The sequence below is a fragment of the Aegilops tauschii genome, chromosome 5 (genome assembly GCF_002575655.3).
Source record: "Aegilops tauschii subsp. strangulata cultivar AL8/78 chromosome 5, Aet v6.0, whole genome shotgun sequence".
In the NCBI taxonomy this organism is placed as follows: domain Eukaryota; kingdom Viridiplantae; phylum Streptophyta; class Magnoliopsida; order Poales; family Poaceae; genus Aegilops; species Aegilops tauschii.
In genome coordinates this window covers 3,643,747-3,671,230 of record NC_053039.3, presented here as the reverse complement: position 1 = coordinate 3,671,230, position 27,484 = coordinate 3,643,747, and the positions used below count along the sequence as shown (strand labels likewise).

Below are 27,484 nucleotides of genomic sequence, written 5' to 3'. Positions count from 1 at the left end.
GGTCTTGCACCTAAAATGAATCTCGATCGTAGTGATACACATGTTCGTGCCAAAAGATATAAAAAATAGTAATGATAGTACCACATACTTGTGGCACAGCCATTTGAGTCATATTGGTATAGAACGCATGAAGAAGCTCCATGTAGATGGATCTTTGGACTCACTCGTTTTTGAAAAGATTAAGACATGAGAACCATGTCTATTGGTATATATGCATGAAGAAACTCCATGCAGATGGATCGTTTGGACTCACTTGATTTTGAATCACTTGAGACATGCAAATCATACCACATGGGCAAGATGACTGAAAGGCCTCGTTTCAGTAAGATGGAACAAGAAAGCAACTTGTTGGAAGTAATACATTTTGATGTGTGCAGTCCAATGAGTGCTGAGGCACGCAGTGGATATCGTTATGTTCTTACTTCACAGATGATTTGAGTAGATGTTGAGAATATTTACTTGATAAAACACAAGTCTGAATTATTGAAAGGTTCAAGTAATTTCAGAGTGAAGTTGAAGATCGTCGTGACAAGAGGATAAAATGTCTATGATATGATCATAGAGATATCTGAGTTATGAGTTTGGCACACAATTAAGACATTGTGGAAATTGTTTCACGACTAAAACCGCCTGGAACACTATAGTGTGATGGTGTGTCCGAACATCATAACTGCACCCTATTGGATATGGTGCATACCATGATGTCTCTTATCGAATTACCACTATCGTTTATGGGTTAGGCATTTCTGACAACCGCATTCACTTTAAATAGGGCACCACGCAATTCCGTTGAGACGACACCGTATGAACTATGGTTTAGAGAAACCTAAGCTGTCGTTTCTTAAAAGTTTGGGGCTGCGACGCTTATGTGAAAATGTTCAAGCTGATAAGCTTGAACCCAAAGCGGATAAATGCATCTTCATAGAATACCCAAAACAGTTGGATATACCTCCTATTTCAGATCCAGAAGCAAGGAGATTGTTTCTAGAAACAGATCCTTTCTCGAGGAAAAGTTTCTCTCGAAAGAATTGAGTGGGAGGATGGTGGAGACTTGATGAGGTTATTGAACCGTCACTTCAACTAGTGTGTAGCAGGGCACAGGAAGTTGTTCCTGTGGCACCTACACCAATTGAAGTGGAAGCTTATGATAGTGATCATGAAACTTCAGATCAAGTCACTACCAAACCTCATAGGACGACAAGGATGCGTACTACTTCAGAGTGGTACGTAATCCTATCTTGGAAGTCATGTTGTTGGACAACGATGAACCTATGAGCTGTGGAGAAGCGATGGTGGGCCCGGATTCCGACGAATGGCTCGAGGCCATAAAATCCGAGAGAGGATCCATGTATAAAACAAAGTGTAGACTTCTACTTGATGGTCGTAAGGCTGTTGGGTACAGATGGATTTTAAAGGGAAGACAGACAATGATGGTAAGTGTCACCATTAAGAAAGCTCGACTTGTCGTTAAGATGTTTTCCGGCAAGTTCAAGGAGTTGACTGCGATGAGACTTTCTCACCCGTAGCGATGCTAAGAGTCTGTTAGAATTATATTAGCAGTTACTGCATTATTTATGAAATCTTGCAGATAGGATGTCAAAACATTGTTTCCTCGACAATTTTCTTGAGGAAAGGTTGTATGTGATACAACCAGAAGGTTTTGTCAATCCTGAAAGATGCTAACAAGTATGCAAAGCTCCAGCAATCCTTCTAAGGATTGGAGTAAGCATCTCGGAGTTGGAATGAACGCTTTGATGAGATGATCAAAGATTTTGGGTTTATACAAGGTTCATGAGAAACTTGTATTTCCAAAGAAGTGAGTGGGAGCACTATAGAATTTTTGATGAGTATATGTTGTTAACATATTGATCAGAAATGATGTAGAATTTCTGGAAAGCATCCAGGGTTATTTGAAAAGTGTTTTTCAATGGAAAACCTGGATTAAGCTACTTGAACATTGAGCATCAAGATCTATAAGGATAGATCAAAAAACGCTTAATAGTACTTTCAAATAAGTGCATACCGTGACAGGATTTTGAAGGTGTTCAAAATAGATCAGTAAAGAAGGAGTTCTTGGCTGTGTTATAAGGTGTGAGTATTGAGTGAGACTCAAGACCTGACCACGACAGAAGAAAGAGAAAGGACGAAGGTCGTCCCCTATGCTTTAGACGTAGGCTCTACAGTATGCTATGCTGTGTACCGCACCTGAAGTGTGCCTTGCCATGAGTCAGTCAAGGGGTACAAGAGTGATCCAGGAATGGATCACATGACAGCGGTCGAACTTATCCTTAGTAACTAGTGGACTAAGGAATTTTCTCGATTATGGAGGTGGTAAAAGAGTTCGTCGTAAAGGGTTACGTCGATGCGAACTTTGACACTAATCCGGATGACTCTGAGTAGTAAACCGGATTCGTATAGTAGAGCAGTTATTTGGAATAGCTCCAAGTAGCGCGTGGTAGTTGCATCTACTAGATGACATAGAGATTTGTAAAGCACACACGGATCTGAAAGGTTCAGACCCGTTGACTAAAACCTCTCTCGTAAGCATGACATGATCAAACCCTAGAACTCATTGAGTGTTAATCACATGGTGATGTGAACTAGATTATTGACTCTAGTAAACTCTTGGGCATTAGTCACATGGTGATGTGAACTTTGAGTGTTAATCACATGGTGATGTGAACTAGATTATTGACTCTAGTGCAAGTGGGAGACTGTTGGAAATATGCCCTAGAGGCAATAATAAAATGGTTATTATTATATTTCCTTGTTCATGATAATTGTCTATTGTTCATGCTATAATTGTATTAACTGGAAACCTTAATACATGTGTGAATACATAGACCACAACATGTCCCTAGTAAGCCTCTAGTTGACTAGCTCGTTGATCAATAGATGGTTATGGTTTCCTGACCATGGACATTGGATGTCATTGATAACGGGATCACATCATTAGGAGAATGATGTGATGGACAAGACCCAATCCTAAGCATAGCACAAGATCGTGTAGTTCGTTTGCTAGAGCTTTTCTAATGTCAAGTATCATTTCCTTAGACCATGAGATTGTGCAACTCCCGGATACCGTAGGAATGCTTTGGGTGTACCAAACGTCACAACGTAACTGGGTGGCTATAAAGGTGCACTACAGGTATCTCCGAAAGTGTCTGTTGGGTTGGCATGAATCGAGACTGGGATTTGTCACTCCGTATGACGGAGAGGTATCTCTGGGCCCACTCGGTAATGCATCATCATAATGAGCTCAATGTGACTAAGGAGTTAGCCACGGGATCATGCATTACGGTACGAGTAAAGTGACTTGCCGGTAACGAGATTGAACGAGGTATTGGGATACCGACGATCCAATCTCGGGCACGTAACGTACCGATTGACAAAGGGAATTGTATACGGGATTGATTGAATCCTCGACATCGTGGTTCATCCGATGAGATCATCGTGGAACATGTGGGAGCCAACATGGGTATCCAGATCCCGCTGTTGGTTATTGACCGGAGAGTCGTCTCGGTCATGTCTGCATGTCTCCCGAACCCGTAGGGTCTACACACTTAAGGTTCGGTGACGCTAGGGTTGTAGAGATACTAGTAGCGGTAACCCGAAATTTGTTCGGAGTCCCGGATGAGATCCCGGACGTCACGAGGAGTTCCGGAATGGTCCGGAGGTGAAGAATTATATATAGGAAGTCCAGTTTCGGCCACCGGGAAAGTTTCGGGGGTCACCGGTATTGTACCGGGACCACCGGAAGGGTCCCGGGGGTCCACCGGATGGGGCCACCTATCCCGGAGGGCCCCATGGGCTGAAGTGGGAAGGGAACCAGCCCCTGGTGGGCTGGTGCGCCCCCCATGGGCCTCCCCTGCGCCTAGGGTTGGGGGGCGCCCCACCTGACTTGGGGGGCAAGTTTCCCCCCCTTGGCCGCCGCCCCCCTGTAGATGGGATCTCCAGGGCCGGCGCCCCCCAGGGGGCCTATATAAAGGGGGGAGGGAGGGAAGCTGCACCACAGCCCCTGGCGCCTCCCACCCCCTCCCGTGACACCTCTTCTCCCCGCTTGCGCTTGGCGAAGCCCTGCCGGGATCCCGCTACTTCCACCACCATGCCGTCGTGCTGCTGGATCTCCATCAACCTCTCCTCCCCCCTTGCTGGATCAAGAAGGAGGAGACGTCCCCGCTCCGTACGTGTGTTGAACGCGGAGGTGCCATTCGTTCGGCGCTAGAATCATCGGTGATTTGGATCACGACGAGTACGACTCCATCAACCCCGTTCTCTTGAATGCTTCCGCTCGCGATCTACAAGGGTATGTAGATGCACTCCCCTCTCTTGTTGCTAGCATCTCCTAGATAGATCTTGGTGACACGTAGGAAAATTTTGAATTATTGCTACGTTCCCCAACAAGTGCGACATCGAAGTGGAGCCTTTGTTCGAGGACGAGCTCGCCAACCAAACCGCCGGTCCTAAGCCGAAGCGCAAGAGCAAGCGCACGAAGGCGTACACAGCTGCCGAGGACAAGCTTCTTTGCGAGTGTTGGCGAGACATTGGACAAGACCCAAAGACGGGCGCCGAGCAAAAGCATTCGACCTTTTGGACTCGTGTGCACCGCGAGTTTCATGCGCGCAAGAAGTTTCCACCTTACCAATTTGTGAGCACGCGCGGGTGGGTCTCCATTTCCAAGCGGTGGAGGGTGATCCAACAAGAGTGCAACAAGTTTTGCGCCACCCTTGAGAGCGTCAAGGCCCGCCCCGTGAGCGACATCGGCGTGCAAGACATGGTATGATAGCAAGCAAGCCGCCCTCTTTTGTGCCATCAAGATCATCCTTTTACGTCTTCATTTCCTATCACTTGCCCATATGCTTGCATGGAAACATTTTGTAGGCATTTCAAGCTTTGGAGGCATTCAAGGTTCAACACAATGGCAAGTGCTTCAACCTCTCCCATTGCTATCGGGTCATCAAGGACGAAGAGAAGTTCAAGGCACAATATGCCGCACTCAAGGCACGTGGGGGGAAGGGCGCCGTGGAGGATGTTGGGGAGGGCGAGTCGGCACGGCCGCGGGGGAAGACCAACTCCAAGAAGGAGGACAAGTGAGATGCGGCCACCAACGCCTTGATCGCAAGCGTGGACGGCATGATGAATAAGAAGGACTCAAAGGAGGAGGAGCGCCGGCGTTTCAAGGCGGAGCAAATGGATGCTTTCATGGAGATCCAAAGGAGGAGGCTTGATCTTGACGCCGAGAAGCAAGCCAAGATGTTCAAGCTCGAGGCGGAGAAGCAAGTCAAGATGCTAGAGATCGAGGCCGCCAACGCCAAGACAAAGGCGAAAGAAGTGGCTCTTGCAAGCATGATGACCGGGGTAGAGATCATGAATGTGGATCTCAACGCCTTGTTACCAAGGAAGAGGTCGTGGTTCGAGAAGATGCAGGCCGACATGCTCAAGTTCGACGACGAGTGATCTATGGCGTCAAGGGCCATCTTTTTTGTATGACGGCAGGACCACGGGAGCCGCGATGGCGTGGTCGAACTCAAGTCCCACCATTTTTTGTGTGCTGGCATGTGTGCCGGCCGGCTGGTGAGTGCGCCAGCATGAACTGTGGTATTTTCTTGAAAAAGAAAACTTTCTTGAAAAAAAAACTTTTATGGCAAGCATTTGCTAGTTTGGCATCGTATCATTTGACCCTTATGATATTTTTGGAGCTTGGATATCATCATCATCATCATCATTGGATAAAGGAAGCGTCCGAGAAGCTCGGCGGGCGCTGACCGTCTTGACTTGCGAAGGAAGTTGCCGGTCCCCTCCTTTTTGCACACAGCCCCTCCATCCTCCCCATCTCTCACCAAACAGTCCTCCATCCAGTACTTCCCCATCAGCGGCGCCACCCACCCGTGCGCCGCCCCGCCGAGATCTTTCCGGAGATCCCCCGCAATCGCCGGGCGCGCATCAACAAATTCGCCCTCCTCCACTCCTCCCTCGATCGCGCCCTCCTCCACTCCTCCCTCTCCAGCCCAGCTCCGCCGCCGCCGCCGCCCTCCTCACAGCCGCAGGAGGAGGGATTGATTGACTGTCCCAGGGGGAGAAGGCGACGTCGCCGCCGGCCACGGCCAGGGCACGCCGCCGCCGGCTCGCCTTCCCTTCCTCTCTCGCCGGACGCCCTTCCCCTCCCGTCTCAAGGTGAGAGAAAAAGGATCTACTTTCACTGCTCACGCGTGCCATTGCTAGTGCTTCCGCCAAAGGGGATTCCGCAAATGTCCTGTCTTGGGGATGACGCGTCGCCGTGGCCGGTGGCCTGCCTCCGCCGCCACCTGCCGCCGGCCCCCCTCTTTCCCGCTCGCCCCCCTCCGCGGCCGAGGGCGGGCTGCGTCAGCCCTAATTCCCCAGCCCGGCCCCGCCCCGCCCCGCCGCCGGCGACCGAGAAGAAGGCCGCCCTGCTGTGTTTTCTTGCTAGTACCAGTACGCCAAACCGGTTGATTGAATCCCCACACGTCACAAAGGGTCAAAATTTTTGTTTCCAGCAACAACCAAAAAAAAATCGTGTTTCCCCCTTTGCATTCAGCTCACACACGAGATCCCATTTTCGGGCTATCACACCGATTGATGTACCCCATGATGTGGAAGTATTAGCACCTACCAAACCTTAGCTCAGAGAGCAACCTTTCCCCTGTTATCAGTAGGATCTCTGCGCAAACAATCTTTCAGAGAGAATAATATTCGTGGATCAGGACAGTCGGACACCAATGGTTCTGCAAACGGATCAATTTGCCCTTTGTTCAGGGCTTCTTTGCATGCTTCGGTATCACCATTTTGGCTTATACAAGTTGAAGGTTTCAAGCTAAGGCGAAGCAGGTGTCTAGATTATGGACTTATTCTTAAGCTCTCATCCAACTAGAGCCCTGCAGTGATAGCCCTGACTAGGCCAAACATTGGGGGAATTTCTGGGGTAACTATATAAGGCACTTGTTTTGCTGTGCATAATCTACTGGGCCAATTGAGTTCATGCTACTACTGATTCGATTTACAGCTAATAAAATAATGCATCCTAGTAAGCAGTATAGTGTTATACGCAAATTTTGACCACATTTTTTTTGCAGGTCTGCCAATGAGGGCCAACATGGAGCTCTTTGGTTGGTAGAAGTCGACATATATAGGCATTCTTGAAATTTCTTGATTAATTTATTAACCAGTAAGTCCCTCCCTCCCTCCCTCCCCAACATACATTTCTCCAATTCTTTTTGACTGAATTTCTTCATTTATTTACGCATGCTGGTAAACCTTGTATGAGTTGCCGACATACATTTTTACTTTTATGCATACAGTTAAATTATATCCTTCACGGTACATAATATCATTCTCTCTCATGTTCTTAAACGACAAAAGATATGACTAGATGAACACATGAAATGAGTCAAGAAATCACATTAAGCTTGTAGCCCATTTATGAACCATATCTAGCTTGAAACTTTTTCTAGTTAAACACTACCTTGTTGTCTATCTAATTGTATGCTGTTATGCTTATCATTTGAATGGGAAGAGTCTTCTCAAATGCAACTGGGTAGCAATTACATTGCTAAAATAACCTTGGTGCATTTTGTTGATATTAGTGAGTTCTTAATAGCTAAAATGGAGCACCATAATATGGTGTTTTGTATATTCAATTTGGGCCAACCGCAGGGAAAACAAATCTTGCAATATCCATTGCTAAATTAATCGTAACAAGCAAGGCTAGATGTAATTATCAAACTTAATAGCTACATTACTCAGTCATTATGCAGTGTACTGCATGCTAGCATTCATTGCGCAGTCGGATTCTTTTATACCACCAGTATTGAAAAAACCCTGTTGTGGAACTTGTAAATATGCTTTAGACTTTGGTTTATTGGTTAACGGTCACGACTGTATCAGACAAGAAATGGCAAGCTGTCTGCGTTCACTTGATAATATTCATGTCCTGTTCTCTGTAGCTTATTTTTCCTTGTGGCTTGTACTGTTTCTGCGATTCTTGTGCCTTTGATTATAATAGTCCATCGAAACAAATGTGGTCATGACCTTGTATTTCTTTTATCCAGATTATGTAAGCAGAACCTCTTATTTATGTAATATAAAAGGTTGTTCTAGTTGATAACACTATGTAAACTTTATATTGCAGTTCATGTTGAGGGCAAAGCAACTCAGCACGCTAACCCAGTGTGCACGGTCCTTCTATCTTAGTGGGTCAAGGTGTGGTAGCGCGGATGGAGCTTCGTGCACGTGCCCTGATGATGACACTTGTGGTTCAAAGAGGCAGACTGCGAGTACTATCGAGCGCAGATCGTCTGTGAAGGTTCAGCCTCCGTCTGCGCAGCATGTTGCTGGTAGTGCTACTGGATACCCAACTCAAGCTGTTAATGTCATTCCTTCCACCTCATCTCCAGACAAGGAGCCAGCATCAAGCAACAGAAGTAACCATCCTGGTAACCGTCAGGTTCAAGGAAATAATTATGTGCAGCCCTCTAAGCAGGCCGCCAGGGGCATTTCTCAGTCCGGAATCGCAGGAGCTGGTGTGTATAATGAGTTGGTAAATTTGAAGTCCTCCTCGAATAATGGAAGCACTAAGCAAGTTCCACAGGCTGGTGCCAACTATTCTAGCAAGCCATTATCTGGTGGCCAGTCTTCTAATAACAAGGCAAATAATCAGCATAGCCATGCTGGGGCAAATACACCTTGTGCCCCTTCCATGCAAAATGATTTTGGGAAGGGGGGCTCAAGATCTGGATACGCAAAGCCAACGCAGAATTTCTCAGGGCCAGCGGCTGCAGTTTCCGGTTCACCGTCACAAGTAAGGAATCAAAGGCATCCTAATCAAGGCCACTCAAATTACCATTCTAATAATAGTCCCAATTCAGATGGCAGGTGGGCTGGAGTTCAAACTCGCAACTTCTCAGCTCCAACTGTTTATAGTGGCCCCTCTGACAAATCTCAGGGCCCTTTAGGAACAATAAAAGGTCATGGTGGAGGACCGCAGTCCAACTTAAGATCACTGAAGTCGTTGCGGGCAGTCGAACAGTATTACCATACGCTGCAGCAGATGAAGTGGGGTCCCATGACGGAACATGTTCTTGATAATCTCCGTTGCAAGATTGATGTGTTCCAGGCCAATCAAGTGCTGAAGCTGCTTCATGACCACAACATCGCGCTTGGTTTCTTCCACTGGTTGAAGCGGCAGCCAGGGTTCAAGCATGATGGCCATACCTACACCACCATGATAGGGATCCTCGGACAGGCAAAGCAGTTTGGCACGATGAGGAAGCTTCTCGATGAGATGAGCTTGGTAAACTGCAAGCCGACCGTGGTGACATACAACAGAATAATACACGCGTATGGCCGTGCAAACTTTCTGAGAGAGGCTGTTCAGGTCTTCGAGGAGATGGAGGGAGCTGGTTACGAGCCTGATCGCGTCACATACTGCACACTGATCGATATCCATGCTAAGTCAGGGTACCTGGAAGTGGCCATGGATTTGTATGGCAGGATGCAAGAAGTCGGCCTGTCGCCCGATACTTTCACCTACAGCGCCATGGTCAATTGCCTTGGAAAAGGGGGCCAGCTGGCGGCCGCCTACAAGCTTTTCTGTGAGATGATCGAGAATGGGTGCACGCCCAACCTGGTTACTTACAACATAATAATCGCCCTGCAGGCCAAGGCAAGAAACTACGACAATGTCGTGAAGCTGTACAGGGACATGCAGATCGCCGGATTCCGTCCCGACAAGATAACCTACAGCATTGTCATGGAGGTTCTTGGTCACTGTGGTCATCTGGATGAGGCTGAGGCTGTGTTCCTCGAGATGAGGCGCGACTGGGCTCCTGACGAGCCCGTGTATGGCCTTCTGGTGGACCTCTGGGGCAAGGCCGGGAATGTCGACAAGGCGTTAGGGTGGTACCATGCGATGCTCCAGGATGGTTTGCAGCCCAACGTGCCCACCTGCAATTCCCTCCTGAGTGCTTTCCTGAAGCTCAACAGGTTTCAGGACGCCTACAGCGTGCTCCAGAACATGCTTGCGCAGGGGCTCGTCCCGTCTCTCCAGACGTACACCTTGCTGCTCAGCTGCTGCACCGACGCTCACGCTTCGATGGGGCTATGCTGCCAGCTCATGGCCATCACCGGACACCCGGCCCACATGTTCTTGCTCTACCTGCCCGACGCCGAGCCCGGCGGCGAGAACGTGAGGGACCACGCCAGGTATTTCCTGGACATGATGCACAGCGAGGACAGGGAGAGCAAGAGGGGCATAATGGACGCCGTCATAGACTTCCTGCACAAGTCCGGCCTCAAGGAGGAGGCCGGCTTCATCTGGGAGGTGGCCGCGCAGAAGAACGTCTACCCGGACTCCGTGAGGGAGAAGAGCTCCTCCTACTGGCTCATCAACCTCCACCTCATGTCCGAGGGCACCGCCGTCACCGCTCTCTCCAGGACGCTCGCCTGGTTCCACAGGCAGATGCTGCTCATGGGCTCCTGCCCCGAGAGGATCGACATCGTCACCGGCTGGGGGAGGAGGAGCAGGGTGACCGGCTCCTCGCTGGTCCGCCAGTCCATCGAGAAGCTGCTGCATCTCTTCCAGTTCCCGCTCTTCGCCGCCCGCGGCAACACCGGCTGCTTCGTCGGGTGCGGGGAACCGCTCAGTCAGTGGCTGCACAACCCCTATGTCGAGCGCATGCATTTGCTCTAGTTAGTTCTTAATTAGGGCCTGCTTCTGCTTCCGCTTCTGCTTCTGCTAGGTTACGTTATATATCATCAGGAATAAACCAACTTATAGATAGCTAGCTAGCTGAACAGGTGCAGTTTTGTGGAGCAATCATTCTCTTTTGGATGAAGGAAGCATCTGTTCTAGTTTCGTCGCCTGTAGCGTGCGTGTGTTAAGAAAATGTAGTGGTGGTTGACTTCTTATCTTTCCAAACTCTATATTTATCTGTGATGTGATGAGAACATTTAGACATTGCATTGTTGCACTCTGAATTAGACATTTAGACATTGCATTGTTGCAATCTAGCCTTCTGGAAGGCAATGCATTGGTCTTCTGATTGTTGCAGCAAAGTTTGCATCAATTCAGAAGTTTGCTCCAGGAACTTTTGCTTCACAGCAAAATTATTGCTACGATGTGACGATACAATTAATCGATGTACCTTCCTGAATCTTGGTTGTGTGTAATTTCATCTTTTATGGTTTCGCCTGTAGCGTGTCGAAACTTATTTATCTGGGAACATTTAGGGACTAAAATCATACATTCTGAATTATACAAATTATGAGAATTTTCTTCTATTTGTTTGTGAGAAGGAACATTGAGAGATTGATTTGTTGCATTCTAAATTAGACAATGGGAATTTTGTTTTATGTTTCAGCACATCAGGTGTTTTAGCTGTAAATTCCAGCCCAACCTTGAGGAAAAGCAGTGAATGCACTGGGCATATTGATCTTCTGATTATTACTGCCAAGTCTACAACGATTCACAAGTTGCTCAACTAGGATCTTACTCCACAGCAAAATTGTCACTACAACACGACGATACAGTTAGTCGATGTGAATCTTGGTTATCTTTGCTTGTTTTTGAGCTACAATACTGTGGACTAGCAGCTAAGCTACACTCTCAGAAGTTTTTATAAGTTTGTCAGCCAGTAAGAACTAAGAATCCTTGAATCTCTACCCTCCTTGTCATGATTTCATACATGTCCTTAAGATCCTTGTAGTTGCAAACAGGCTTGCTCTTCTTTCAGAATGCTTTTTGATGCCAATGTGCCAATGCTTGTCCCAGCTATATACCCACCAGTCCATGCATTCTGTGGAAAGCAAAGAGCAAATGCTAAGTTGAAACCTTTTTTGTTCCCACTTCAAAAGAATTTTAATAGAAGCATCTCCAAGTTTTTACTAATCCGCTGTGGAGATATCTATTTCTTACCTGAAAATTGAACCCGCCTGTGACCCCGTCGACGTTAAGTACCTACAGCAAGATCACACTCTGTAAGATAAGATAACCAGAGGGTTGCAAGTTCAAGACAGCTGTGCTGTTACCTCTCCTGCAAAGAACAGATTGGGCTGCTTCTTGCTTTCCATGGTGCTAAGCGATATCTTTACAACAGATGAACAAGTTGGATTTTTCGTGAGTCGAGTCATGTTTGTGAAAACTGCAATTAAGTTGTCGACTAATAAATACCTCTGAAAGTGGAACACCTCCAGCTGTCACAAATTCATCTTTGAATTGGCCCTACATATGACGATGAGGGAACATCAGTGAGCACAGATACATCAAAAAACCGCTATCGAGCTTTTCAAGGGATATACTTAAGATATCACATACCTTCCCAACAACCTCAAACATCCACTGTTTCAATCGAAGGGCCATCGCGTTCAGATGACTTTTTGGCACGGTGGCCCAGTGCATGTCACCATCTAAACTCTGCAAGAGAAAACTTCGACTGAGTAAAACATCAAATTAAGGGGCTGAGTAAGGACCAGGATTCAGCTACTGCAACCTCCTGTTCTAGAAGGAATCCCCAAAACCTCTTCACCAGACCAAACTCCTTGGGAAAGGCGTTATTTACTTTGTTCTTCTGCAGAGATTAAAAAAAAATCTTAGTACAGCTTCACCATAATGTTTTACAAGGAAAATCGGAATATTCAGGGAATATTTCTGTGACAAAATTACATAAGTCATACAAAACACTCCCTCCGTCTGGAAATACTTGTCGGAGAAATGGATGACAAGTATTTCCGGACGGAGGTTGGTTAAAGCACCCCAACATGACAGATAAAACAGAATGTTGTAAAGGTGGCTATAAGTATCTGTATCTGCAGTAGCAAATCTTCATTAAAATTTTACTCAGAAAGCCTAATAAGGGAGGCATATTAAGAAACAGAAAGCAATGTCCATCTTGTTGAAGGCATTTACAAGAACTGGTCGATTAATTTATTAAAGCAAGAGGCATTCAAAAGCAGAGTTAAAAATTTAAAACTCGGATTCTCTATTTCTAAAAAGAACTCAGACTCTCAGATGAAGACATTAACGAAGGACAGGGAAAGATCAGAACCGCATGTTGGTCTTTGTGCTGGAATAGGATCCGCTTCACGTCCTCGATGTGAATGTCCGGTATGAAGTCAACCACAAGCTTTGCTGTGTTGAAAGAAATATACATATTCCAACAAGAGAAGTGGATGAGTTCGACAATATCTTTTACTCCCTCCGTTCCACAATACAGGACGTTTTTGCAAGCTATGTTTTAGCTTGCAAAAACGTCTTGTATTGTGGGACAGAGGGAGTAGATCTTACATGCTGTTTTAAAATACTATTGTAATGGAAAGTTTCATGTGATTGATGGAACACAAAATGCACAAGCTGAAGAAATAAAACACTAGATCCAGCTATGTTCCGTATTAAAAATGTAGTGCCACTCGTGTACAATTTCTTTGGGCCTCACCTTGGTACTTGTCCTGATATAGTTCACGTGCTCCCCATGCAGATAATCGAAGAACAACAGGGCCACTAAGCCCCCAATGTGTAACCAACATAGGTCCAGTCTGCAATGGCCAAACAATTGATGTAAGCAAACATCTATGACGGAGCCTATTGCTGAAGGTGTCCGGCTCACCTGAGTTAATTCAGGAGCGCTTTTCTGAATGCCATCTAGCATCAGTTTTGCTGTGACCCTTGTGAACGAAACCTACGTGGCAGGAGAAAAGGAGGGGAATCATTTTTGCGTGCAGTGAGTCATCACTTGTGAGTATGAGATTTGCAATAGCAGTTACGGATCAATACCCCGGATAGATCAGCCAGTCGCTTGTCTGCAATTTTGAATGTGAATAGGCTGGGCACAGGTGGAATAATAGAGTGACCGTGTTGCGCAGCAAATGAGTAGCCCTGCAAGTAAGAGAAATATGTAAGGGAAAGAGTTTATGGTGTCTAGTAGAGTAAGCACCTATTTAGTGTTCAGATACCTGTTGGCTGCTGCCTGTAGCAACTAAGACATAATTAGCGCTGATGTAATCTACAAAATCAATAGTACGCTTCTCAACTTTGACAACAAACTTGCCGTTGGCGTCGACAGATGCACCGGACACGGATTTACCAGCCTGCAGGGAAACTTCAAAAAAAGAACTCAATTCCAGAAATTGTTTCTTCGTGATGAAGGGTGTGTGGATGATAACGGAATGGACAGCAGAGTCAAATAGCATTAGCTACCTCCCAGTCTTCTCGCCTCATTCAGCAGGCAGTCTACTACCGAAGCAGAGTTGTCAGTGACAGGAAAGACTCTACCGTCCTCTTCGGTCTAACATGACAATCAAAACAGTAGACATAGATAAGTAAACTGGCTTCAGTCAATGCACAAGCAAGATCCTGAAGTAAATGTGGTGTGAACTAAGCTACCTTAAGCTCCACACCATGATCTGAAAACCAGTGCATGGTATCCTGTGGCCCATGGGTGCGAAAGAAGGATCCCCGGAGTTCTTTGTACCCCCTAGGATAATTTCTCGCCAGTCCCTGAGAATTGAATAGTATTTGATAAATGACAATCACAAGCTTAAAGAGCACATGTAACAATTGACTGAAAAATAGTAGTGGTAAAAATCATTTTTTATGGTTGCTGATCGAAATGGTGCAAACATTGCCACCATCTCATTCAGCCAGTGAATGGGCAGCAAACTAACTGACTGACACAACACAGTGGCTAGAACACAGACAGCTGCATACATTGGCATGGTACCTTGGACAATTACAAATCCACAGCACTAATATGGACTATGAAAAGCAATGGATGCAGTAGAGTCTGCAAAGTGCGCGTACCGACGGCTCGAGATGGTGCCCGTTGGTGACATTGCACCGCCCGCCGCCGGAGATCTTGACCTGCAGCCATCCATTCCAACAATTCATACATACTTAAGGAACACCATAGCGGTAGCCTTTTTCCAGTCCAATGGAAATAAGACATTGGCATTGGCATGGTACCTTGGACAAGAACTTCCCTTTCTCTATGACCACCACGTTGAGGTGGGGAGCCAGGGTCTTGGCCCTTATCGACGCGTACACCCCGGCGGCGCCGCCGCCCACCACAACCAGTGACTGCTCATCCTCCTGCATGGCGAACAGAGTCAGGAGCTAGGGGCGGGGGCAGGCCGGCGGCTGAGCTGGGCTAGTTACCTGCTCGCGGGCGTGGCCGGAGGGCGCCGAGGCGCAGACGGAGGCGGGGACGGAGGAGGAGCAGCGTCTCCCGCGCAAGACGAAGGGGGTGGCGCGGCGAGCGGCGGCGGCGGCGGCGGCGGGCTGGAGCCACGGCCACTGCGGCGGCATTTCGTCGATGAATTCGGTGGAAGGCTGGAAGCAAGGTGGACTGGATAGTGTGGACCCATGGGCCTGGGCATGCTATAGTGTGGGCCGGGTTTAGTGGGCTGGAGCCCAAATTCACTTATCTCTCTCTACTCCTAATGACGGGTTGGTGAATCGTCTCCGCGGTTTATTTTCGCTGGTTTTTTTCGTCTCTCCTCCCACCACCCCCTCCCACCCTGGTCCGCGGTTTATTTTAGCTGGGTTTTTTTTGTCTCTCCTCCCACCACCCTCTCCCACCCCGGTCCATCGGTTTATTTTTCTCTCCACTCTTTATTACAACCAGAACTTTCCTAACGTATAACAAATCACGGATCTAACTTTCTTAAATTATGCAAATCAATCGATTTCTTTTATTGGTTCAATTTGTCTCAGGAAACAAATAACAGATTTTCAGGGAACAAATAATACATTTTAATCTAACTTCCTTAAATTATGCAAATCAATCGATTCCTTTTATTGGTTCAATTTGTCTTAGGTTTCAAGAAACAAATAATACATTTTAATCTAACTTTCCTAACTTATCTAAATCAATCGATTTCTCTTATTAGTGAAATTTGTTTTAGGAAACAAATAACAGACACGTCACAACTTTTCTCTCAATAAATAGTTTCTTAACATTTGCAAACTTTCCTAATCAGACACGTCACAAACGGGCAGGTACTGATATCACGTTACCAAACAATAAAACCCCATTTGCATAGAAATCAGCTCAAAAATCCTAACTTTCCTAAATTTTTACCTTTCCTTGATAACAACCAATATTTCCTATGTTTTCCACCTATTGAAGAAAATCACCCCTCTGTCGATATATATTAGCATTTTTTTGAACTGAGATCTCCGGGTTATGATTTTTTTTTTTACGATTCTTTCCAATTGTGACCTCTCCTTCCACTCCGGCTCCTTCTCGCATAAACACCTCCACCAAAGCCAGGTGACACCGCCCCAGACCTCCTGCCTCTCCACACCTTCTCCGCCACCTCCTTCTCGTACTCCATTAACAATCCCTCCGCCACATTTGTCCACGGCGGTGTCGAGGGCATGGCGCAGCAGTGTACCAGCGGTAGAGCAGCGCATAGCAGCAGGAAGCAACACGCAGCAGGTGAGGCGAGCGGCCGGCGGTGGAGGGCAGAGATGCGGCCGGCGTGGCTGAGGGGGCGGCCGGCAGAAGATGGCCACAACTGGAGGCGGCGCGAGGCAGGGGCGCGACAGCGGGGCGAGCGAAGGGATAGGCGGCAGCAGACGGGGCGAGCGCAGCCAGCGAGAGTGTGGCGCGCGGCCAGGGTGTGTGTCGCACGGGGCACAGTGGTGCCGTGGCAGCGGCGAGCGCGACGGCAGCGGTGGGCGCGACCGACGCGGTGTAGCACGGGCGTGGCATGGAGAGGGAGTGGTCCCGCGGGCGCGAAAGAAGAGCGGCAGGCTCGGGCATGGGTGTGCATAGGAGCGGGCATGTGCCACGGGGTCAATCCGAGGAGCTCGGTTGCTACCCCTGCAATGGCCATGGCGGACGGCGGTTCTCGGCCACGGCGAAATACCTAACGAGAGCAAATGAGAGGGGAAACAGGGGAAAGGCAAGAGGAGATCATGGCGGTGTCAATGGCGCCCTAGGGGAAGACATGGGAGCTCGGGGCGGCGCGGATCAAACGGCAATGTCGCGGTGACCCAAGGTTGAGGAAGACGGCAATGACGTCGATGCGGGGGGTGCTGGACTTGATCTCGTTGGCGCAGACGAAGTAGCGAAGGCGTTCGGAGTTCCTCGACAAGCTCCTAGCCCGCAGGGAGGGCAGTGGTCATGTGGACGGGGTCGGTCATGGTGGCCGTGGCGTCTGACTTCGTCCAGATCGACGGGATCGAGCGAGCGAGGAGGAGAAGTGGATTTGGGAGGGGGCGTCGAGGAGGAGTGAGGCCATTCCCCTTCGATGCCAGCGAGGTGGTCGGGCGGGAGCCCGGCTCTGTAGCGACGCGGCTCGGGGAACAGGAGAAGACGACCGCGCGGGGATTGGACCGCTGAGCCGGTTCGGTGCAAGGCCCGGGGGCAGGGCGAATCCCTTTTTACATCGTCCTTTTGGTTTTTCAATGTATTCTAATCTGTTTCTCCTTTTTAACACCGTTTTCTATTTATTCTTATCAACTAAATGATCTCTACTCCTAATGTCTCAGTTGGTAGTCTCCGTTCCGGATTTATTTTCGTGCCACCTCCCGAGTGAGGGAGAGGGGGAGAGAGAGTGAGGAAGAGGGAGGGAGAGGGTGTGTGTGTGTGAGAATTTGATGGTAAAAAAGGCCGTCAATGTCACTTAATATGTATGAGAATATTAAATGTAATATTAATATAATTGATATTGAACTTTTAAAGTTAATGTGGCCCCGTTGCAACGCACGTGTGTTCTTCCAGTAAATATTCCATTCCAAGTGACTTTGTGGAGTGCAAAAAAGAAGGTTTTTCGATGTTAGGAGGCTCAACGGTGGATGCAACGTCACACTAAAAAGCCATTTCGCTCTATCCCCGTCTCCTTGCGGCCTTCGCAAACGGCATTATCGCTGAGGAAAATAGACGAGCAACTGTGATTTAGCCGATTGACATCCTCGTGTTCTATCAATAAGTTTGTGAATTAGTTGCTTAGGAGTACTAATATATTGGGCCCTTTGTCGCAACTCATTTCATCCTCCAAATTTCTCCTAAAGAGGTGATCATCTTGCAAATGTCCCTACAAAAGCATCACGGAACCATCACCTAAATGGGTCTTCAAAGAGAAACAAGCGGGCAACGCATGGTATTTTGTCCCAAAAGAAAAATTGATAATGTGACCCACCACGCGTTGTATTCTTTTTAATGTTTATGAAATATTAAAAAAATCCTACCATTCAAATTAATGTACACATGTTTCAAAAAAAATTCATGATATTTTTTAGAAAATGTTTATAAAATGTAAAAAATGTCTTGCAGAACTTTTTAAGAAAATGTTTCATACCATTCAGAAAAAAATGGTCAACGTGTATTTAAAAACATTCTACGTACATAAAAAAAAAGGTCATGATGCATTTAAAACACATTCTACGTGCATCAAAAAAATGTCCAGCCTTGTCTTGAGTGTGGATCATCAGTTTTCACTAGTAACGCTAACCCGACGGTGGGCACACATCGAAGTGTGGCCCCCACCGATCTTCTCCCATATCCTGTCTTATGCTCATACCGCGGTGACATTAGCAAGAACTTTCCTTCTACAAGTGTGTGTGTGGACGACATAGTTGCTGCTCTCGTCATCTTTGTCCTCTCCTTAGGTGGCGACAACAACCGAGCAAGCGTAGCTCAGGCGGATATTCTTGTGGACTTGGATGTAAAAGTGGAGACAGATGTTCTACACCACACCTGAATAATTTCCTCTCTTTTTTTTAGGAAAAATCATCATGTCTAGTTTATCTTTCCCTAATAATAAAAGGTTTATTGCTTCTGGCGGTATGTCACCAAAATTACCCCTAAAGTTGGCATAAATTACCCACCATGCATCTGTAAGTGAGAAAAAAAAACCCGTTTATCCTCGTGAAGGCGCTTTCAGTTGATTCATTTACACACAGTCTTCTTAGATATCACAAGTTGGCAGGTAGTGCACTGGCTAGAGCAAGAAACCCAGGTTCAATCCCACCTAGCTCCCTTCCCCTTTCCTTTTCTCTTTTAGAAATCGTGAACACCTAACAGCCAACGCACCCTATTGGGCTGGCACATGATGGAGTCTAGACGGCCTTTGTTCTTTATTCCGGTTTTTTTGGCTATTTGTTTTTCTTTTTTGTTCTTATATTTTCTTATTTAAAATAATTCTGGATTTCCAAAAAAATCCAAGTTTTGATTTTTTTTCTGAATTTATGAAAAAATATTCCATAAATCATAAAAAATAATTGGATTAAAAACAATGTTAATGATTTGGAAAACTATTTGCATTTTCAAAAAATGTTTGTGAATTTGAACCAAATGTTCGTGAATTTTAAAATTGGTCATGATTTTTTTAAAATGTTCAAAAAAGGGAATAATAACCGTGAATTACAAAAGAAGCTCATTGATTCAAAAAATGTTCATGCATTTAAAAAAAGTTTATCTATTCAAAAAATGGCCAGTTCATAATTTCTTTTATTAATTCAAAAAATGTTTGCCGACTCAAACTATGTTCATGGATTGAAAAAAAGTTGTTCGTCGATTCAAAAATTGTTCATGAATTTGTAACGCCAATTCAAAAATTGTTCATGAATTTGTAATGCCAATTTAAAAATTGTTCAAAATTTATAGAAAACAGGAATTTTAAAAATGTACTTTGCTATTTGTTGGACATCACTAAGGAGTAGGACAAAAAAAGCGTAAACAGGTAGCGGAAACTAGGTAGATATTTCTTTTGTCTAATAAATTGAAAACACCTTGAGTACATTAAGAAACATCTTATACTTATTTTGTTGCGCAACACCATTTATCATGTTGTTTGCTGTGAAAGATTTAAGGATCATCCGTAGTATGAATACTGGTATCATGGGACTTGAGGTGTTCGATTCTGACATGTCAAGCTGTTTTGTGGACGACGACTGGATGGGGGAACCTCTTGTGCAGGTTGGTACAGCACACATCTTTGTGATTCTTGTGGTTCAAGGGTTGGAGGAGATGAGTCATACCACGGACTACCATTCTACTATTAAGCTGCCAGATGGTTATGAGGGTTGTGGTAGCTCTGGACAATCATCGGGGTTCTTGCAACTGGTGTACGAAGCACCGTTTTTCCATGCAAGATGCATTTGGAAGGGACGAGTTTGTCAGCGGCGCAGGATCACACCGGCCCAGGTCGTGTGATTACCAGATCATCACCATTGACCTGGAGAGAGAGGCTCTCTTGCTCCTGGATAAGCGGCCCAAGAAGCTTTTGTCGTACGGCACCAACACCGTGACATCAAAGATGGTCGCAGGCTGCCAAGGAGTTATTTTCCGCACTTGGACTTTGACTTGGACTGCCATTATTATGTGGCATGCTACTCAAAGCTCCCACGCTGAGCCATTCATGCGACGAGGACGACGCACTGGGCAGCGACATCTCTTGTGTTTCTCCTCTGTCGGACCCACACACAAGAAACTTGTCAATTGGTTATTCATAATATCATATGTCCATGGCTCTGTTTTCAGTTTTCATGTTGCCCTGTTTTGGGCGGATGTTTGGCTGCATGATGTACCTTTATTAGCATCAAGTTTCCTGCATCAATGGCCTTACTGAACATGTTGCTGAATTGATCATCAAAGATGGTTGCGGGCTGTGGCTGTGATTGTTTTTTAACTGCACGGCAGCTCAAAATTTACTCTGATCGAGCAAAATATACAGCAATCAATATTCCCTTGAATGGAAGCTGTTTTTCTCCTCCTGATTGTAAAATATTAGGACTGCGGATACGAAGGAAGAGAAATTTGCACTTGAGGGAAAATTTCCTGCAGTTCCAAGAGAGATAATGTGTAAGAAACAATTCAGTCCAGGCATATGACCATGTGTAACAAGATGTTTTTGTTGTGCATGGATGGAATAATCTTACTAAATATCAATTGTTTCTGCTAGTTCATGACGCTACTGTTCTCAGACATCTCCTTGGATGAACTAGAAACATTTTACGAAAGATTTCTACCATGAGGCCCATGAAGCACTTTGACTGACTGCATCTGTCACCGACACAGAAGCATGGCAGGCAAATATATTTGAGCCAAACCACAGCTAGAGATCTGAAACCAGACCCCAGGAAGGAAGCATTTCATCGCCATGCACTGAATGAAGGTCACATGCTAACCCTACCGTGCCCCCACAAACAGGCCACCATACCCGATTTATCCACATGTCGGTAACGAGCTTAAAATGAAGGGAGAGAAAAACATAATGTACATACTATCTGAAAACAGAAAAAACGAAGAAGAAGAAGAAGAAGAAAAATACGGCGACGCCATTACTTAGGTGGCGCGAAACTATATCACCAACCGGCAAGCTTAAGCTTAAACTACGGTAGATATGTCTCGAGTACTACGCGGACGATTACAGTAGTAAAGTTGACAGCAAAGAAGAGGATCCACTCTTCACTCATGACGGTAACCCATAAATTAGGGAGGGATTTCCCCCTTTTTTCTCCTGGACAGCTCAGATCATCAGACCGTGTAGGATTGCTGGATCGTCTCGATATCGAGACCCTTCAGCTTGACGACGGACTCCACGTGCCCTTTGAGAGTATGAAGCTCCCTCAACCTGTAGCAACCATGACAGCGTAGTTAGTTTCACGTCGTTGTCGACAAACACAAGTGCTTATGTCACTATTGCCTACTGATATCAGAGAAGACACATGGATGCCCAGAGATGAATTCATGAGGCAATGAGGGGGGAAAGGAGGGACAGCCGGACCGACAAGGGACCAGGGGAAATTATATGCAAGGAAGGGCTATGATTGATTGGTCCTACGTACCTTGCAATCTCGGCCCTCCTCTTGGCCTCTTCAGCCATGTGATTCAGCTCATTGTAGCCCCCCTTCTCCGAGAACATCTTGGCATCCGGTGGCTGCAGCCCATGGAGGGTCCTCTGAGCGTGTGCCCACTTGAGCTCCCTCTCCTCCTTGCCGAAGTCTTTCTTCCTTGTGAAGGCAATCTACAGAAAGATGAACATTAGTGAGTCATGCAGCATGGTAAATGGCCCGACAGTTGTGGAGCACACATGTTATTATTACCCTTTGGTCGATGACGAGATCCCATGCTTTGCCGCTCAGAGTGTATCGGATGAGGAACTTGATGATATCGAGCGGGAGGTATGTGATGATATTGTAGAGCCACACGACGCCAGCCCAGCCCCACCCGATGCCTTTGATCTGAGTGAACCGCCAGTCAGCATACACCGCGATCAGTGTAGCAATCTGTAAATATTAAATGGGAAGGTTTTTTAGCTTGACGTGCTTTTCTCCTGAAGCAGTTTATAAGAGGGACAGGGAGTTAGGAGCACACCAGCTGCGCAACCAAGAATGCAAAGACCAGTAGAAACCCAGGACGCTCGGCAAATGACCAGCTGCGTGATCTGGTGACAAAGATGAGAGCTTGGCTGATGGTGCTGACTTGGAGGTAAATGGCAGCCGCGAGCTTTTGGAAATCGTCCTGAGCTGTCTTCTCCAGGCTTTCGACATGAAACAATCTCTGAAATTTTATTAACAGTAAGCATCATAAAAGTAGTTATCACAAGTTTTTCTTGGACACCGCAATTGCCCTAAGATTCACAAAAATATATTTTTTCTTCACTTAAGCACATTGCTCCTTACCGGGAAAAAGTTTGTCTTGTACGCAGCCCAGAAGAAGATGACCGTCATTATTGCCAAGTATCCACCAAGGATAACTCCAGTTGTGAAAATCTCAGCCAGCTTCCAGCTGTCGGGTAGTGGAGATGGTTTTACCCGATCCTTTGATATAGTCATGATGGTACCTATTGATCACAAGTTCACGACAAATAGTTAAAGAAGCCTCTTTAAATATTTATACTTTCTGATTCTACTTCTGTTCTGAAACAGAGGGAGGTAGAGGGATTGTACCATCATTCAGAATCGCTATGATAAGGACCATGAACGGTGGAAAGTCGAATTTCCAGATGAGGGCAAGTAGCATAAATCCAAGCTGTTAAAGGTAAGCAGAAAAGGAAGATACAGAGTTAACCCTGAAGCAAGGCATATAGGCCAGATGGGCGAAACTTCAGTGCTTAAGATGAATATATATATATATATATTCCAAAAACATTTATGCGTACAGATCTCGTAACCTTTGCTAAGTTGAATAAGTGAAATTTTGATCCCCAACAGAAGCATCAATGACAATTTCCCAAATAAACAGAACATGCAACTTGACACCATTTAAAACCAGCATTGCAAATAATGTGATCGAAACATGTATCGCTCTGGAAGTAATAATTCAGAGGTGAAACACAAGAAAAACTTACCACAATACGAATTGTGATGGAGACAGCATAGATCTGCACGCATCACAATGCATTAGCCCTATATATAGCACAAGCAAAAAAGTAGGAAATAATACTCAGGCACATTATCACATACAGTGTAGTTCTTCATACGCTGGAAAATTGCACGACTGGTAAGCACGGCACTGATGATCACGCTGAGGCCTGGTTCTGTGAGGACAATATCTGAAGCACTCCTGGCTGCATCAGTCGCATCAGCAACAGCAATACCAATATCTGCTTTCTTTAGAGCTGGAGCATCATTTACTCCATCACCCGTCATCCCACAGATGTGCTTTCGTGCTTGCAGGCGTTTCACAATCTCATACTTGTGCTCTGGAGAAAAGACAATCACTCGATCAATGTAGAATTAAATATTTGTTCGTTCTCCCAACCCCCTGTTTTTGCAGTGCTGTAATTTCATTCATAAAAAAGCATACCAGGGAAGACGCCAGCAAAACCATCAGCTTTCTCAATGAGATCGTCAACTGGTAAAGCAGAAATGGACTCGTCTGAATTTTTCTGCCCCAACAGAGCAGATGAAGGATACATGTTTGTACCCATTCCCAGGCGACGCCCTGTTTCCTTTCCAATGGCGAGCTGATCACCTGAACATTTGTAAAATAAAACAAGCCACATCGAAGTTAATAGGAATGCATCAGACATAATCGGAACTGAAACTATTACTTCTTTTCTGAAAAGGAATGAAACTATTACCGGTGATCATCTTGACATTAACACCAAGGTTAAGTGCCCTCCGAATTGTTTCAGCACTGTCATGTCTTGGAGGATCAAAAAGTGGCATCAGACCAGCAAAATGCCATGGGCCACCAGGGCTTTCTTTCCTCCCATCTGGTACTTCCTACATGAAAGGACAGGATAATACACTCGCTAAGATGACACATACCAAAAACAGATATTAAAAGAAATAATTAAGGTCGACCTACGATAGTCATTATAATGGTCTAACTGATACAGATATGGAAGCCAGATTGTTTAAAAAAACTAGCTTAAGCTTAAGTTGGGCAGCCTCCCATTTGCATGGACAAGGCTTACTAATTTTATTTTAAGTTTTCATGAAATCCTTCTCACTGACTGAACTCTGTTGATACTGAATAGCAGCCTAAGATAGATGGTACATTGTAATTTTTCTCACCTGATACGCTACAGCAAGCGATCGAAGTCCACGCTCTGCAAATTTGTCAATCACAGCATGGACCCTCCGCTCTATCTCCGATGTGTTGTGAGCGAGGTGAAGAATCTGCAGTCAATTCATTGGGTTCATGCCGATCATGAGTATAATATGTCCTTCCATAAGGTAATGCTGGGATACCAATATGAAAACAGTTAATTCTTGTGGTACCTGCTCAGGTGCACCCTTACTAACACGGTGCATTTTGCCATCAGCGTCAATGTATGTCAGCGCCGTCCTCTTGTCAGTAGGATTGAATGGCAGAAAATGAACTTCTTGAATACCAGCACGTGCCTGCGTGAACATATGGGCAGACAGTCATTTCATCATATACACAGAGGTAACCCTCTGCCACCACATCAACAAAGTATTGTACGGTACCTCTTTCGGATCAGCTAGCATCCCCACAATTGCTGTATCAATAGCATCTTGGTTTTCTGTTCGAGACGCCCTAGCAGCCATGAGAATCACTTGGTCCTGAGTGATGCCTCTTTCGAAAACCTGGGCCGGACTTGTTTTCATAAGATATATGAATCAGAAAAAGAATGCAAGAGTTAAAGTAATATCCTCGCCTTACCTCAACAAGGTTCTTGTCCACGGTAAGCTTATTGAGAGTCAAAGTCCCAGTTTTGTCACTGCAAAGGACATCCATGCCCGCCATCTCCTCGATTGCAGTCATTCTCTTTGTGATAGCTCCCTGAAAAAAAAAATCATACCGTGGTTCAGTTAATTAATGCAGCTTAAAAAAACTGAAAACCAAACTATGTTATGCTCCAGGTGAAAACCTGTTGAGACAAGCGATGTGACCCAATAGCCATAGTCACGGATAAGACTGTCGGCATGGCTATGGGAATGCCTCCAATGAGAAGGACCAAGAGGTTGTCGATTCCAGGGCGGTACGCCCTGTGCTGGATAGGATACATTACAATGATCTCGATGAACATTCCCACACCAATGGAACAAATGCAGAAGTTCCCAATGGCCGTCAGAACCTGCACCGGCAAGATAACAGTAATAATATTGTCATCTATGTCGATAGTCCAATCAAGAAAACAGAGAGATTAGCTAGGTGAAGGTGAGGGCTTGAGCCTTGCCTTCTGAAAATGGCCCACTTGGTTAGTGGAGTCAACAAGGTGCGCAGCCTTTCCGAAGAAGGTGTGAACACCGGTGGCGATCACGACAGCTTCGATCTCACCTTGCTTGACCGTCGAACCGGAGTAGACGCCATCACCGGGGCCTTTGGTGGCCGGCAATGATTCTCCAGTCAGGGCAGACTACAGCACAAGACAAGAGAAATTATGTTATGAGGAGAAGCCTCAAAAGCAGTGATAGTGTTAGCAAGTCAAGAAGAGTGGAAAGGGAAGGACCTGATCAATCTTGAGAGGGTCTCCCTCGAGGAGGCGTGCATCTGCAGGTATAATGTCTCCGAGCTTGATGCTGATGACATCCCCTGGCACGAGGATGGCCGCGTCTTCCTCGGTCCACCGGCCGTCACGGAGAATCTGAAGACGACAGAAAAATTCAGACTTGTGAGTGGGCTCTGCTGGGACACCTCAGTCTGAAGATTATGTCAAATTCAGACTTTTGAATTAATGGGCTCACACAAATCTAAAGTTGTAAACTCGCTAGTGAGGCATACTGAAACTGAGGCAGCACAGAGTGGTAGGTGGCGCAAACGAAAGGACCTTGGCTTTGGGCGCGAGACGGGCCATGAGCGCGGCGGCGGCGTTGCCGGCATTGTTCTCCTCGATGAAACTGATGGTGGAGTTGATAACCAGCAGGGTGATGATGCCGATGAAGTCCTGCCAGTCCGGCGGCTTATTCTGATTGATGGCAAAATTAGACAAGAAGAAGAAAACAAAACAAATGTTACATTGTGCAATCTTGAACTGTCCTCAACTAGAATCTTCAAGTTGAGAAATTTTCAGGTTGAGGAACCACTTGCCCTGATGGCACACACGCAATCTCCAGTTAAACACGGCATACATACAAGATGTGAAATGACCCAATCTTGAACTGTTGGTTTTGTGTATGCAGTGCAGTAAACAAGATAAGAGGAAGAAGAAGAGAGATAGAGGTTGAGAGAAGTTGAGGTGGGTTACCCCTCCGTTGGCGAGCGCGATGGCCATGATGGCGGCGGCCTCCATGACCCAGGAGAGCGGGTTCCACATGAAGCCCAGGAACTTGAGGACCTTGCTCTCCTCCTTCTCCTCCAGCTTGTTGGCGCCGAAGATTTGGAGGCGCTGCTGCGCCTGCTCCGCGGTGAGCCCCTCGCGGCTGCATCTCAGGTTCTCCAACACCTCCTCCAGGGGGATGTTCTCCTGCAGCAGCACCAGAAGAAGCAGAGCCGAAGTTGAGGAACCAAGATTGATTGAAGGGCGAAACAAGGGGAGAATGTCTGAACAATGTGTGAACCAAGAACTCGAATTGAGAGGAGGAGAGGAACCCCTTGCGGCTGCGGCGAATCAAAGGCGGGGCAAGAGCCTCCAAATCCCCCCAAGAAAGAAGCCCCCCGAGAAGCCTGGACCGAGGAGAGGAGAGGAGAGGAGGCCGCGGTGGTGAGGTGCGTACCAGGTCGACGACCTCCTTGAGGACGGCGTCCAGGTTGCCGGCCTCCTTCTCGGCCATGGCGGCGGCCGGCGGCAGGGATCTCCCTCCCTCCGCCTCGCGTCTTTCTTCCCCTTGCCCGGTGGGAGGGTCGGCGGTTCCCCTCGCCGGAACCAAGATCTTTTCACCTCCGCAGATGGAATGGAGTTCTTGTGGGTGGGGCGGGGATGGTTGGACTGGACTGGACTGGACCAGAGGAGTAACTGAAGAGGAGGAGGAAGAATGGAGAAGGTGCGGGAGGGAGGCAAAGAGGGTGGCAGGCACCGCTGGAGCCTGGAGGAAGAGGAAGGTTGTGGTAGCGGCAGTAAATAATGAATTAATTAACGGAAATCCCTATCTACACACGGCACATGGGAT

General features: G+C 46.5%; 3 protein-coding genes across 3 annotated transcripts; 1 reads left to right on the top strand and 2 right to left on the bottom strand.

Annotated features, from left to right (window-relative positions):
• The first annotated feature begins 5,807 nt into the window (after positions 1-5,807).
• Positions 5,808-11,165, top strand: LOC109746221 (pentatricopeptide repeat-containing protein At1g18900). The gene is made up of 3 exons (XM_020305348.4): positions 5,808-6,174; positions 7,092-7,183; positions 8,147-11,165. The coding sequence occupies exon 3, from the start codon at positions 8,150-8,152 to the stop codon at positions 10,703-10,705; it is 2,556 nt and encodes an 851-aa protein (XP_020160937.1). The 5' UTR covers positions 5,808-6,174; positions 7,092-7,183; positions 8,147-8,149; the 3' UTR covers positions 10,706-11,165.
• Positions 11,166-11,412: 247 nt separating this feature from the next.
• On the bottom strand, positions 11,413-15,368 carry LOC109746224 (uncharacterized). Its single transcript, XM_020305350.3, has 16 exons — positions 15,164-15,368; positions 14,972-15,097; positions 14,810-14,869; positions 14,393-14,506; positions 14,207-14,294; positions 13,963-14,108; positions 13,784-13,885; positions 13,617-13,688; positions 13,446-13,545; positions 13,059-13,141; positions 12,504-12,581; positions 12,329-12,427; positions 12,185-12,235; positions 12,043-12,099; positions 11,930-11,971; positions 11,413-11,810 (listed from the first exon to the last, which is right to left on the bottom strand). Exons 1-16 carry the CDS (start codon positions 15,311-15,313, stop codon positions 11,706-11,708), a joined length of 1,473 nt encoding a protein of 490 aa, XP_020160939.1. The 5' UTR covers positions 15,314-15,368; the 3' UTR covers positions 11,413-11,705.
• A 5,813-nt stretch (positions 15,369-21,181) lies between these two features.
• On the bottom strand, positions 21,182-27,400 carry LOC109746223 (plasma membrane ATPase 1). The gene is made up of 20 exons (XM_020305349.4): positions 27,092-27,400; positions 26,623-26,841; positions 26,206-26,343; positions 25,888-26,022; positions 25,615-25,794; positions 25,306-25,512; positions 25,098-25,217; positions 24,902-25,021; positions 24,692-24,814; positions 24,485-24,589; positions 24,046-24,190; positions 23,769-23,936; positions 23,426-23,664; positions 23,311-23,343; positions 22,910-22,991; positions 22,643-22,803; positions 22,335-22,520; positions 22,064-22,246; positions 21,806-21,984; positions 21,182-21,591 (listed from the first exon to the last, which is right to left on the bottom strand). The coding sequence occupies exons 1-20, from the start codon at positions 27,146-27,148 to the stop codon at positions 21,495-21,497; spliced, it is 2,877 nt and encodes a 958-aa protein (XP_020160938.1). The 5' UTR covers positions 27,149-27,400; the 3' UTR covers positions 21,182-21,494.
• Between the last annotated feature and the right edge of the window lie 84 nt (positions 27,401-27,484).